Genomic DNA, 13,019 nt, shown 5'->3' with positions numbered 1-13,019 from the left:
TTGTGTTTATATGTGTTTGTGTCTGTGTGACTGCATACCAGACATAGTCAGGTGTCTGCAGAGGCCAGAAAAGGGCATTGGATCCCCTGGAGCTGGAGTTACAGATGGTTGTGAGATATCAGATGTGGCTGTTGGGAATTGAACTCAAGTTTTCTGGAAGAGCAGAACACACTCTTTTGGGAGGGTGTTCTTTTTGAGACAGGGTCTCCTTGTAACCCCAGATAGCCTGGAACTTGCTATGTAGACCAGGCTGGCCCCTTAACATGAACTCACCCAGAATTATACCATTATATAATTATTGGCTTCCTTCTCCCACCAAATACTCCACCAGGAAAAAGAGCTGTTGCCCAGATAGTTCTGTTTTCAGATCACTCTGATATTTTCTCTTTCCATTTGACCTACTATTTTCTCCTGACGACCAACTCCAGCCAAGGAGGCTAAGTCACGACAGCTGGGATCCACAGGCGGCTTGTTAGCTTTGGATTCAGGCTCCATTTCCTTGCCAATATGAATGTCAGCCAGCTGAGAGCAGAGCCAGACAGGTGGCTTTGAGGGTGAAATGCGGCATGGATGTGTGCTCAGAAGGGCTCTAGTGCTGCAGCCCCAACTAGCCTGGAACTCATTATGTAGACCAGGCTGGCCTTGAACTCACAAAGATCTACCTGCCTCTGCCTCCTGAGTGCTGGGACAAAAGGCATGTGCCGCCATGCCTGGCCATTTGGATTTTTTTTAAAGGGGTACTGGAGATTGAACCCAGGTCCTCATGCACTATTGAGCTACACACCCTAGGCCCTGAATTTATTTAACAGAAACTTCCCATCTTTATTTGCATTCAGTCCTACAAACTCCAATTAGTCCTGATCCATCTTGACAACTCTGGGTTTATATTGATACATGAGGGTCCAGCTAATATAAATGACACCAGAGCTGGTGGTGTAGAACACATACTTAGTAGTGAGGCACTGGCTTCTATTCCCAGCACTGTCTTCCTACAACAACAATCCTCCCGCTCCGTGTCACCAGATGTCAGCCAGTCAATCTAGGATTCCAGGTAGGCTGAGGTAGGAGGGTCAAAAGTTTAAGGCTAGCCTGGACTACATAGTGAGACATTGTCTAAAAACAAAACAAAATAACCAACAAACATAAAAGAAACTGGTATTAGTAATTTCTTCTTGGAAGAATTTTTTTATTATATAGTTTTTTGGGTTTTTTTTGTTTTTTTTTTTTTGTTGTTGTTGTTTTTTGGTCTTTTTGAAGCAGGATCTCCCTGTAGCCCCAGCTGTCCTGGAACTCACTATGTAGACCAGGCTGGCCTTGAACTCACAGAGATCTGCCTGCCAAGTGCTAGGATTAAAGGCATGCGCCACCATGCCCAGCACCTTCACAGAAATTTAAGGAAAGATTTTTAAACATCAACATACCAATTAGTGTCTCTGTTTTTATAGTCTCCAGAGCAGCTGTCTTTGGCCAGCAAACACACCCTGGCAGATGAGAGTTGTTTTTCACTGCTTCAAAGAGAAACTGTTTCTCATTAGAAAGCTTAACAGAAGGAACCAATGGTAGAAGCTGCACAATTGGTTGGTTGTGGCTTTATAAGGACTGTTTAGGTGTAGTTGCTGCTTTGGGCACCTGTCTAGGGTAAGAAATCTGAGAACAGAGCAGGGAGTGGTACACATCTTTAATCACAGCACTCAGGAGGCAGAGGCAGAAGGATCTCTGTGAGTTCAAGGCCAGCATGGTCTACAAGGCAAGTTCCAGAGTTATAGGCCAGTTGGGACTACAGGAAGACCCTGTCTCAAAAACAAAAAAAAAAAAAAAAAAAAAAAAAAAAAAAAAAAAAATCTGAGAACAGATAGCAGTAACTAACTGGCTCTGCTTACCTGCAGGGTTGATATGTAAATTAGAGTTTGATGAGTGCATCAAGACACCTCCAAACTTCAGACCCTTTCCCTTTATAATCTTTCTCATGAATTCGAGGACTTAATTTATAACATCTCATTTATGTGAGGTTAGAAAAAGTACACACATGCAAAAGATTAAAATAACTGGGGCTGGAGAGATGGCTAAGTGGTTAAGAGCACTGACTGCTCTTGCAATGGACCTGGGTTCAATTCCCATCACCCACAGACAGCTATGAACTGTCCTTAACTCCAGTTCCAGGGGAATCTGAAACCCTCTTCTGACCTCCAAGGCATTGCACAACACAGGTGCACTCACATACATGCAGGCAATACACTCATACACATAAAATAAATTTTTTTAAAAAAGATTTAAAAAAACAGAAATTAGTTGAATTCTTGTCGTTGGTCCTAAGATCATAAAATAAAAAAAATTTTTTTTGTCTTGTTGAGACAGGGTTTCCCTGTAGTCCCAGCTGTCACTATGTAGACCAGGCTGGCCTCGAACTCACAGAGCTCTGCCTGCCTCTGCCTCCCGAGTGCTAGGATTAAAGGCATGTGCCTCCACGCCCAGCTATAAAAATAAATTTTTTAAAATGTGCATGGGTGTTTTTCATGCATAAGTGGACCATGTTCATGCAGTGCCCAAAAAGGCAAAAAGAGGGCACTGGATCCTCTGAAGTGGAGTTACAGATGCTTGTTAGCCACTATGTGGGTACTGGGAATCAAATCCCAGTCCTCTGCAAGAACAGCCAGTGCTCTTAACCACTGAGCATCTCTCCTGCCCAAATGAAAAATTTAAAATATCTTTTCCACCAGGCATGATGGCACATGCCTTTAATCCCAGCAATCGGGAGGCAGAGGCAGGTGGATCTCTGAGTTCAAGTCCATCCTGGTCTACATAAGTGAGTTCCAGGCCAGCTGGTTTTTTTTTTTTAAAAAAAAAAAAAAAAAAAAAAAAAAAAAAAAAAAAAAAAACCTTTTCCTTTTTAATCTCTGGTCAGGGACTGACATGTGCTTATGAACACCTACACATAAGTATGGGCTCAGGACAACAGATGGGGAAGCTGCAGAAGGAAATTCAAGGAAAATCAAAGCCTGCAGAGGCTCAGGGCTGTAGCTCCATGGTAGAGCACTTGCAATGAGTGATCTCATTGGAAAGACCTGCCCACTATTCATTCTCCCAAAGAGCTCCTGACTGCAAATATGCAATAAGCATTTTTATTATTATTTCTGTTTTTGAGACAGGATCTCACTATGTAGCCCAGACTGGCCTGGAACTATGTAGATCAAACAGGCCTCAAAATGAGATCGACCTGCCTCTTCCCTCAGGGTTGGGATTAAAGGCATGCACCATGCATAGCCATTTTATTATGTGTGTGCACTTGTGAAGGTCAGAAGACAATTCTGTGGAGTAGGTTCCCTCCATCTTTTACCTGGATTCCAGGGATGGAACTTAGGTTGTCAGGCTTGTGTCTAGTGAGTCATTTTGCCAGCCCCAAACATTCTTTTACATGACAATTTTTATTTTTTTAAAATATTATTTTCATTTTATGTGTATGTGTGTTTTGCCTGCATGTATTGTGAGTGCACCTGTGTCGTGCGATGTCAAGGAAGTCAGATGAGGGCTTCAGAGTCCCCTGGCAGTGCCCAAGGAGGTCAGAAGTTCAGAAGAGGAACTGAAGTTAGTTATTAGCCACCATGTGGGCACTGGGAATTGAACCCAGGTCCTCTGCAAGAGCAGCCAGGGCTCTTAGCTGCTGAGCCACCTCGCCAGTCCCTTAAATGGCATGTTGTGTGTTGTGCTCACATTTGGGCACACGTGTAAGGATGCACAGGCAGATGTGTACATGTGGGAAGGCAGAGGTTGATCCTGGGTGTTTTCATTACTCTCCACTTTACTGAAGCAGGGTCTCTTGCTGAAGCAGGGGCTCAGTGATGGGGACCCCATCTCAGCCTTCTGAATGCCAGGATTATAGGCAGGTAGTCGTACCTACCTGGCTCTATGTGGGATCTGAGAATCCTCACACTTGCCATCTCCCCAGTCCTTTCATTTCTTTCACAAAATCCTGGTCCTCTGGAAAAGCAGTAGAGCTCTTAACAGCTGAGCTCTCTCTAGGTCCCTTTTGTTTTTGAAATCTTGCTATGTAGCCCAGGCTGGCCTAGAACTTATAGCAATCATCCTTCCTCAGCCTTTCAAGTGCTGGGATTAAAGGCATGAGCAACCATGCCTAGCCTGATTTTTTTTGTTTTGTTTTGTAATGGCAGGGTCTCTCTATGTTGCCCTGGCTAGCCTAGAACTCCCTATGTAGACCAACTCAGAAATCTACCTGCCTCTGACTCCCCCATGGTGCTGGGATTAAAGGCATGTGCCTTCACATCCAGTCATAAAGATTTCTGAAGAGGGTGCACACACAATTCTTACAAAACCAATGGCAATTCTACCCAGGAAAAACATCTCAGACAAAACCAACCAGAACACAATTTATTGATAAGATAGTGTGTTACAGATCTGCCATTTAAGTACAGGAAGGAACAAGTCCAAAGTAAGATCTCCAAATAGCTGGGATGTCTTCTCTAGAGATGGTTAATCAAGGGCACCCCATGGGAGGGCAACTCCTGATGTAACTGCCGGAAGAGCATGGCACATCGGTTCCTCTCCTGCGTCTTCCCCAAAGCGTGGTATAGTCTGGCCTGGAAGTAAGCAACATCCCGTATTCTTTCTCTACAGTCCACTTTTGCAAAGTAATTCTTGGCTTCATTGAGGTTCTCAATGGCAGCCTCCAGAGCTGATAGTTGGGAGAAATCAACATTTACTACTTCAGTTTTCAAAGCTTGATCTAGACTTAACCAGATATTCCTATATTCTCCATTCTTTAAAATATGAAAACTCATCACCACTAAGGTAAGGCTTTAAAATTAGAGCTCCAGGGCTGGCGAGATGGCTCAGCAGGTAAAGGTGCTTGCTACCAAGCCTACAACTTAAATTCAATCCCTGGTGCCGACATGGTAGAACATATTACCATAAGTCATCCTCTGACTTCCACGTGCATGCTGTGGCACCCCTACCCCCCGAAAAAAGTAGAAACTTTAAAAAAATAAAATGAGTAACTCCAATTCTCATCCTTAGCTGGATATCTGGTTCTATGGTACTACAATAACCAATCATTTTCCCCCAACCCTCCTGCCAACTAAGCATGTAAAAGTTTAAATGCCACATGAATTTTAACATGTATCTGAGAATACTCAGAACTTAAATGATGTCCCAATTTAATGTCTTTTCCTTTTTGAGTCCTAAACTGTAGATGCTTCTGAACTAGCATTGCCCAACAATGTTCAATGGCTTCCTACCTTCTGCTTTCTTTGCTGGGTCATAGGAAGCTGCTGAAGCTACCTGGCACTTAGCCACTAAGAACATAGCACGACCTTTGTCCAGGATAGCCCCATCTGCCAAGATAGGCTCAATGGCCATGTGGAGGAGGGTTAAGGCCTGTTCTGGGATTCCAAGGATGAGCTGAAAAAGAAATGGCAGAGCATCATATACTGCCTATGTCCTGTGCCCAATACCACAAAGGGCTTGGGTTCTGTCTATTTTCTCCAGAATGGCTATCTCTGGCTCATATTCTCTGGAAATGCACTCTGAAAAAAATAGCATGTTGGGGTGGTAAGATGGTTCAGTGGTTAAGAGCACTTGCTACTCTTGCAGAGAACCCCTAGGTTCAGTCCCCAGCACCCACATAGTGGCTCATAAACATCTGTAACTCCAGTTCCAGGGGGATCCAATGCCCTCTTCTGACTTCTGTATTAAGTACACACATGGCACAAAACACTCGTACACACAAAACTTAAAGATTAAAGAAAAATAATAGCATTCAGGAGGCAGAGGCAGGCAGATCTCTGAGTTTAAGGTCAGCTAGGGATATAGGGAAACCCTGGCTCCCCAGCACTTGGGAGGCAGAGGCAGGCGAATGTCTGTGATTTCAAGGCTAGCCTGTTCTACATAGAGAGTTCCAGGCCGGCTAGGGCTATAAAGAGACCCCATCTCAAAAAAAAAAAGATCAAAATAAAATAAAACAGAAAACAGGTTAGGATCTGGGAAGATGATCCAGTTGGTAAAGTGCTTGCCACAGAAGCATGAGAACCTGAGTTTAATCCCCAGCACCAACCCTGTAATCCAACTGATTAGAAGGTAGAAACAAGAAGGTCCCTGAGTTTCACTGGGCAGCCATCCTAGTATAACTACCAAATGCTAGGTTTTCGTACAGACCTCATTTAAAAAAAAAAAAAAGAAAAGGAAGAGGAGTAGGAGGGGGGGGGAGGGAGGGAGGAGGAGGGAGGAGAAGAAGAAAAAACAGAAAGTCCATTGAGTGTAGTGGTGCACACCTTTAATCCTAGTACTCAGGAGGCAGAGCCTGGTCTACACTGCAAGTTCCAAGCAAGTAAAGGATACATAGTGAGACACTTTTAAAAAACAGAAAGAGGGCTAGGGTGATGGCTCAGTGGTTAAAAGCACTGGCTGCTTTTACAGAGGACCCAGATTCAATTCCCAGCACCCACATAGCAGCTAACAACCATCTATAACTCCAGTTCCAGGGGATCTAACGCCCTCTTTTGACCTCTGAGGGCACTGCAGGACACAGGTGCACTTATATACATGTAGATAATACACTCATACACATAAAATATTAATTAATAATAATAATAACAAAATAAAAATAGAAAGAAATCCAAAACAAGGTGGACATCTCCTGTTTAGCCTCCACATACACATGCACACATGTGCATTCACATATATATAATATAAACATGCACATACCCTCATTCCCATATTCCCCCACAGAAAATCACAGATTCACTTACCTGGGCATAAGCCAAGTTCAGTACAGTTTCAGAGGCCAAGTACTGTAACCGGTACTCTTTGGAGAGGGCCAGAGCCTCTAGGAGTACGGGCATCGCAATGGTTGGGGAGGATGATCGCCAGTAGAGCTCTGCCACCGACAGGAGGACACTGACCCCAAAGAAAAAAAACAGGATGAAAATATCCACAACCACATCCCTGCGAGATACACGAGAGACCTCTTACCTGATAACCATTTCTGTGTTCTTTAATTTTTGACAATATGTCAACAATTTCTGTAAAATTTTGTGTGCCTCTGTCATTTGGTTCTGAGCTTGTAGTACAACTGCTTTTCTGAAACAATCAAAATAAACACCAGTAGTTAGTTTGCAAGTGTTCCAACTATAACCATCTTGGGGTCAAGAGTCTATTTCTTTAGCTAGACGCTATCTTCCCAAGGGGAAAAACTTTAATCCCAGTACAAAGCCAGGTGTGATGGTGCACACCTATAATACCAGCATTTGGGAGGTGGAGACAAGAGGTCCAAAGCCATCCTCAGCTACTTAGCAAGTTTGAGGCCAGCCTGAGCTATGAGACCTTGTCTTAAAAAAAACAAAAACGCCGGGCATGGTGGCACATGCCTTTAATCCCAGCACTTGGCAGGCAGAGGCAGGTGGATCTCTGTGAGTTCAAGGCCAGCCTGGTTTACATAGTGAGCTCCAGGACAGCTAGGGCTACAAGGAGACCCTGTCTCAAAAAGACCAAAAAAAAAAAAAAAAAAAAAAGCTCCCTAAAAATGTGTATAACATGGATGCATATACGTATGCAAGAAAAGTCTAGTATTGGGCCAACAAGATGGTTCAATAGGTATAGGTGCTTATCACCAATCCTGATGACCTGAGTTTGATTCCCTAGACCCACATGATGGGAGGAGAGAACTGACTTTCTCTAAGTTTTCCTCTGACATCCACATGTGTACTGTCGCACACACACAATAATAAATAAAATATAATTAAAAATTAAAAAATTTAAGTCTTGTGTTATGGAGCTGGCTCAGCAGTTAAGAATACTTGTTGCTTTTGCAGAGGATCTGGGTTCAGTTCCCAACATCCATATGGCAGCTAACAACTGTCCATAACTCCAGTTCTAGGAGTTCCGATACCCTTTTCTGGCCTCTGTGGGCATTGCACGCATGTGGTACACTTACTTGCAGGCAAAACACTCATACACATAAAATAAAAATGAATAAATAGGGGCTGGAGAGATGGCTCAGCAGTTAAGAGCACCAAATGCTCTTGCAGAGAACCTGGGTTCAGTTCCCAGCACCCACATGGCTATGAACCATCCTTAACTCCAGTACCAGGGGACTCCAAAGCTCTCTTTCTCACCTCCGCAGCATTGCACGACACGGGTGCACTCACATACATGCAGCAATACCCTCATACACATAAAATAAAAATAATAAAATATTTAAAAAATAAAAATAAATAAACAATTAAATGTCCTGTGTTACAGCTATCAGAATCTTGGTTAGTATCTCTAGGAGATACTTATTTCCTTCACTTTGGTTATCTATTTTCTTATCTCCTATAATAAACAGAAAAAAAAACTTTGGCTTTTTCAGCTAATGCCAAAAGTAAATAAATTAATGTACACACAAAACAAAGATACAGCAAAAATAAAGCATTAGAAATTATTTTGGAGTAAGGGGTTGGCTCAACAGGGGAAGCACTTGACATTCAAGCCTGACGACCTGAATTTGGATCCCCAGAACCCATGTAAAAGCTGAACACAGTAGCAGAGGCATCTGTAATATTACCAGGGAGATGGGAAGCTAAATAGGAGTATCTCTGGAAGCTCCCAGGCCAGCTAGCCTGGCATATGCAGCAGGGAACAGGAAAGACCCTGTCTCAAGGTGGAGGTGAGGACCAACCCAGAGTTGTCCTGATTGCTGTGCTTATATACCACCGCACTGTACAACTGTACACACACATCAAATATACACACATACATAGAAGATTTTTTTTTAATTGTTCTGCTTTATGGTTACCGTTTTCCAAGTTTCTTACCTATATACACCTTCTATGCCATTAAGAGCGGTGATCCCTGTAACAAGTGAATCAGCCAAATGGAATTTGCCATCATTCATTGCTCTGTCAAACTGTATTTTTTGATCACACAGCATCCATAACTAATAAGAAAAAAGAATTAAATACAAAAAGGAAAATGTTCACATTATTGTTCAATGGCAATATCAAAGTATATCATCTGGCCTAGTAAATATCCTAACAATTCACACGCACTTGACTGAGATTAAAAAAAAAATTTTAATGCTTCAAACATGTATAAAAGCCAAGAAAAGCTGGGTGCGGTGGCCCACGCCTTTAATCTCAGCACTTGGGAGGCAGAGGCAAGTGGATCTCTGTAAGTTCAAGGCCAGCCTGGTCTACATAGTGAGTTCCAGGACAGTTGGGGCTACAGGGAGACCCTGTCTCAAAAAGATCAAAAAAAAAAAAAAAAAAAGGCCAAGAAAAGCCAAGTGTGGTGGCAAACACTTGTAATTTCCACACTTGAGAAAGTGAGGCAGGACAATCAAGGGTCTAAGGCCAGCCTGAGCTACATACATACACAGTGAGACCCTGTTTTGAAGACAGAAAAAAGCAGCACACAGAGCAAAATAAGTCAACTTTACCAACTCACACTGAGCATTGCTTTAGACTGTCTTAGATTCATTAAACTCTGATTAAATTCAATCTAAGTTCTTAGCAAATTCTATTTCCCTTCTTCCACACTAAAGCACTTACTTGCTTTGTTATTTGCCATTCCTCTTCATGTTTTCCTATGCTTTTATAACACTTATCTTCAAACAATATATAGAATAAGGCTGTTTTTCGTTTTTGAGACAGGGTCTTGTGTATGTCTATATATTTGAGAATGACTGAATATTTTAGAGATTTTTAAAAATGTTATGAGTGTTTTGTCTGTATATATGTATGTACATCTTGTGTATGCCTGATGCTCCAGGAGGCCAGAAGAACGCATTAGCTCCCCTGGCACTGGAGCTAAAGAGATAGTTGTAGACACATGTGGGTGCCAGGAACTGAACCAGAGTCCAGTACAAGTTTAGCAAGTGCTCTCAATCACTAAGTCATCAACAGCCCAACTTTGAACTTTGGATCCTCCTGTCTTACCACACTGGTTTATGTTGTTCTTGGAATGAAACCTAAGGTCTTGTGCCTGCTAGACAAGTATTCTACCATCCCCAGCCTAAACATATTTTTTTTTGTGTTTAATATTTAATTTATTATTTTTACTTTATGTGTATGCGTGTATTGCCTGCATGTAGGTAAGTGCACCCATGTTGTGTAATGCCCGTGGAGGACAGAAGAGGCTGTCGGATCCCCTGGAACTGGACTTATGGACAGTTGTTAGCTGCCATGTGGGTGCTGGGATTCAAATCCGGGTCTTCTTCAAGAACAGCCAGTGTTCTTAACCGCTGAGCCATCTTTCCAGCCCAAGACATATGTTTTAAAATATTTATTTTTATTACTTTTAAAATTATGTGTGGCCAGAAGTGGTGGTGCACACCTTTAATCTCAGCACTCAGGAGACAGAAGCAGGTAGGTTTCTGTGAGTTCAAGGCCAGCCTGGTCTACATAGCGAGTTCCAGGCCAGCTGGGGCTACAGGGAGACCCTGTCTCAAAAAAGACCAAAAGTCCATGGAATCCAGAAGATGTCTGATCCTCTGAAACTGGAGTTATAGGCAGATGTGAGCCCCCTGGCATAGATGATGGGAAATGAACTCAGGTCCTCTGTAAGAACAGTATATGCTCTCCTCTCCAGCCCCACAAACCATGTTATTAAACACTGTAAATAAATAGTATCATGCTGTATACATCCTTTTCCCCTATTTTTTTGCAGTGCTGGGCATGGAAGCCAGGGCCTTATGCATGGCTGGCAGGTGCTCTACTCTATACTTAGCACAACTTCCTTTGTAGCTTAATATTTTTCTGAGAGAAGACTCTAAAATATTCCCACTTTAGGACTGGGGATCTAGGGAAACTGGAAGAATACTTGTCAAGCATGCGCAAAACCTTGGGTTTCATTCTAAGCACAACATAAACCAGTGTGGGAGCATATGACTAACCACAGCACTTGTGAGGGGGAGGCAAGAGGATTAGAAGTTCATTGTTATTGTTAGCTAGATACAGATTTTGGAAAACAGCCTGAGACACATGTGACCCTATCTCAAAAAAAAAAAAAAAAAAAAAAAACACCCTACTTTAGGGGCTGGAGAGATGGCTCAACAGTTTAGAGTACTGGCTGCTCTTGCAGAGGACCCGAGTTCAATTCCCAGCATCCATATGGTGGCTAATAACCATCCATAATTCTAGTTCCAGGGGAATCCAATGCCCTCTTCTGACCTCCATAGACATTGCACTTACATACATGCAGGCAATATATTCATATGCATAAAATAAATAAAATACTTTTTAAAAATCTTACTTTATATTATAGTAAAAAGCACTCTTTTCAGAAATAAATCCAGTGACATGAGAAAGGCAGATTACCTGGGCATGCTGAGTATTGGGTGGAAACCGTTCCCTCAGGTGCTTTAATACTTCAGAAGCAGCAGCGAAACAGCCCTAAAATAGAAAGTCGTGATTTGATTGACACAACGATGCTGAAGCCACACCTGGTCACACATCCAGAAGGTTCACATAACCTACCCAGCTCTTGATGTAGTAAGCTGGAAGACACTGGACAGAGACAACTGAATGTCAAAGTACTTTTTTAAAAAAATTTTATGTGTATGCATGTATTGCCTGCATGTAGATAAGTGCACCTGTGTCCTGCAATGCCCACGGAAGTCAGAAGAGGCTAACAACAGAGAGTTGTTAGCTGCCATGTGGGTGCTAGGATTTGAACTCGGGTCTTCTGCAAGAACAACCAGTGTTCTTAACCACCGAAACATCTCTGCAGCCCCATAAAGTACATTTTCTTTCTTTTTTTTTTTTCGTCTTTTTGAGACAGGGTCTCCCTGTACCCCCAGCTGGTCTGGCATTCACTATGTAGACCAGGCTGGCCTTGAACTCACAGAGATCCACCAACCTCTGCCTCCCCAGTGCTGGGATCAAAGGCATGTACTACCATGCCTGATTTAAAGTACCTTTGAAAGAAATGTTCTAGGCCAGGAGTGGTCGCGCATGCATTTAAATCCCAGCACTTGGGAGGCAGAGGTAGTCGGATCTCTGTGAGTTCAAGGCCAGCCTGGTCTGCATAGTAAGTTCCAGGACAGCTGGGGCTACAGAGAGTCCCTATCTCAAACAGACCAAAAATAAAAAGAAATGTTCTAATGAATTTTGTCTGTGTGTATGTGTGTTGTTGGTTATTTTAATTTTATATGCATGAGTGTATTGCCTGCACATATGTAAGTGCATGTGCAGTGCCCTCAGAGGTCAGAAGGCCCTGGATTCCTCTGGAACTGGAGTTACAGGACAGTTGTCAGTCGCCATGTGGGTGCTGGGAATCAAAACCGGATTCTCTGCAAGAACAGTCAGTGCTCTAAACCACTGAGCCATCTCTCCAGCCTTGTGTATATATTTTTTTTAATTATTTTTGTTTCCTTTTCAAAGACAGGGTCTCACTGTAGCCCAGATGGGCCTGGAACTCTCTATGTAGATGAACCTGGCCTTGAATTCCTGCTCCTCTTGCGTCTACCTCCAAGTGCTGTACTCACATGTATATCATCATGCTTGGCTTAAAAACAGCTCTGAGTTATACATATAAGCACAGTTCTTTCCATGCAGTAGTGAGGAACTTACAATAAGAGAAGGCAAATTGCAGCAGGCATAGTTGCTCATGTCTGTAATGCCAATACTTCGGATGCAGAGACAAGAGGCTAGTTGTAAGTTCAAGGCCAGCTTGATCTACTTGGTGAGCCCCAGGGCAGCCAGGGATACGGTAAGACCCATCTCAAACAAACAGACAAGTTACATGTAAACATTCCTCAAGATAATCATGGACAAATTTCCTTCTGGCTTCCTGTATGCATATAAATGTAAATATACAAATATTCAAAAAATAACTGTACGTTTTATTTTCAAATGTCATTTTTTTAATTTGTTTTTTTGTGTGTACATCATACAGAACATCTCAATCAATCTTATTCATCTATATACCCACTTCCCAGATGGCACCCTCCCATAGCCTCCCCTGCCCCACTGGAGCCCACATACTGTCATCCCTATTACTGTCCACTGTGTTGTGAGCACCCCCAGCCA

At 42.7% G+C, this 13,019-nt stretch overlaps 1 protein-coding gene across 2 annotated transcripts in view; it reads right to left on the bottom strand.

Moving 5' to 3' along the window:
* Positions 1 to 4,367: 4,367 nt before the first annotated feature.
* The window catches only part of Anapc5 (anaphase promoting complex subunit 5), a 35,522-nt gene continuing 26,870 nt past the window's right edge, over positions 4,368 to 13,019 (bottom strand). The window contains exons 12-17 of one of the 2 annotated variants that reach the window (XM_008839375.2): positions 11,307 to 11,381; positions 8,805 to 8,926; positions 6,982 to 7,089; positions 6,759 to 6,906; positions 5,250 to 5,412; positions 4,368 to 4,687 (exon numbers count right to left, since the gene is read on the bottom strand). In XM_008839375.2, the coding sequence (XP_008837597.1) occupies positions 4,476 to 4,687; positions 5,250 to 5,412; positions 6,759 to 6,906; positions 6,982 to 7,089; positions 8,805 to 8,926; positions 11,307 to 11,381 (828 nt within the window). In that variant the 3' untranslated portion in view covers positions 4,368 to 4,475. The remainder of the gene's footprint in view (positions 4,688 to 5,249; positions 5,413 to 6,758; positions 6,907 to 6,981; positions 7,090 to 8,804; positions 8,927 to 11,306; positions 11,382 to 13,019) is intronic. The other variant, XM_008839376.2, reaches the window with a different exon arrangement.

This window comes from Nannospalax galili, unplaced genomic scaffold (assembly GCF_000622305.1).
Source record: "Nannospalax galili isolate Female #2095 unplaced genomic scaffold, S.galili_v1.0 scaffold218, whole genome shotgun sequence".
NCBI classification, from domain to species: domain Eukaryota; kingdom Metazoa; phylum Chordata; class Mammalia; order Rodentia; family Spalacidae; genus Nannospalax; species Nannospalax galili.
The sequence above is the reverse complement of the archived record's forward strand: the minus strand, read 5'-3'. Positions and strand labels throughout refer to the sequence as shown.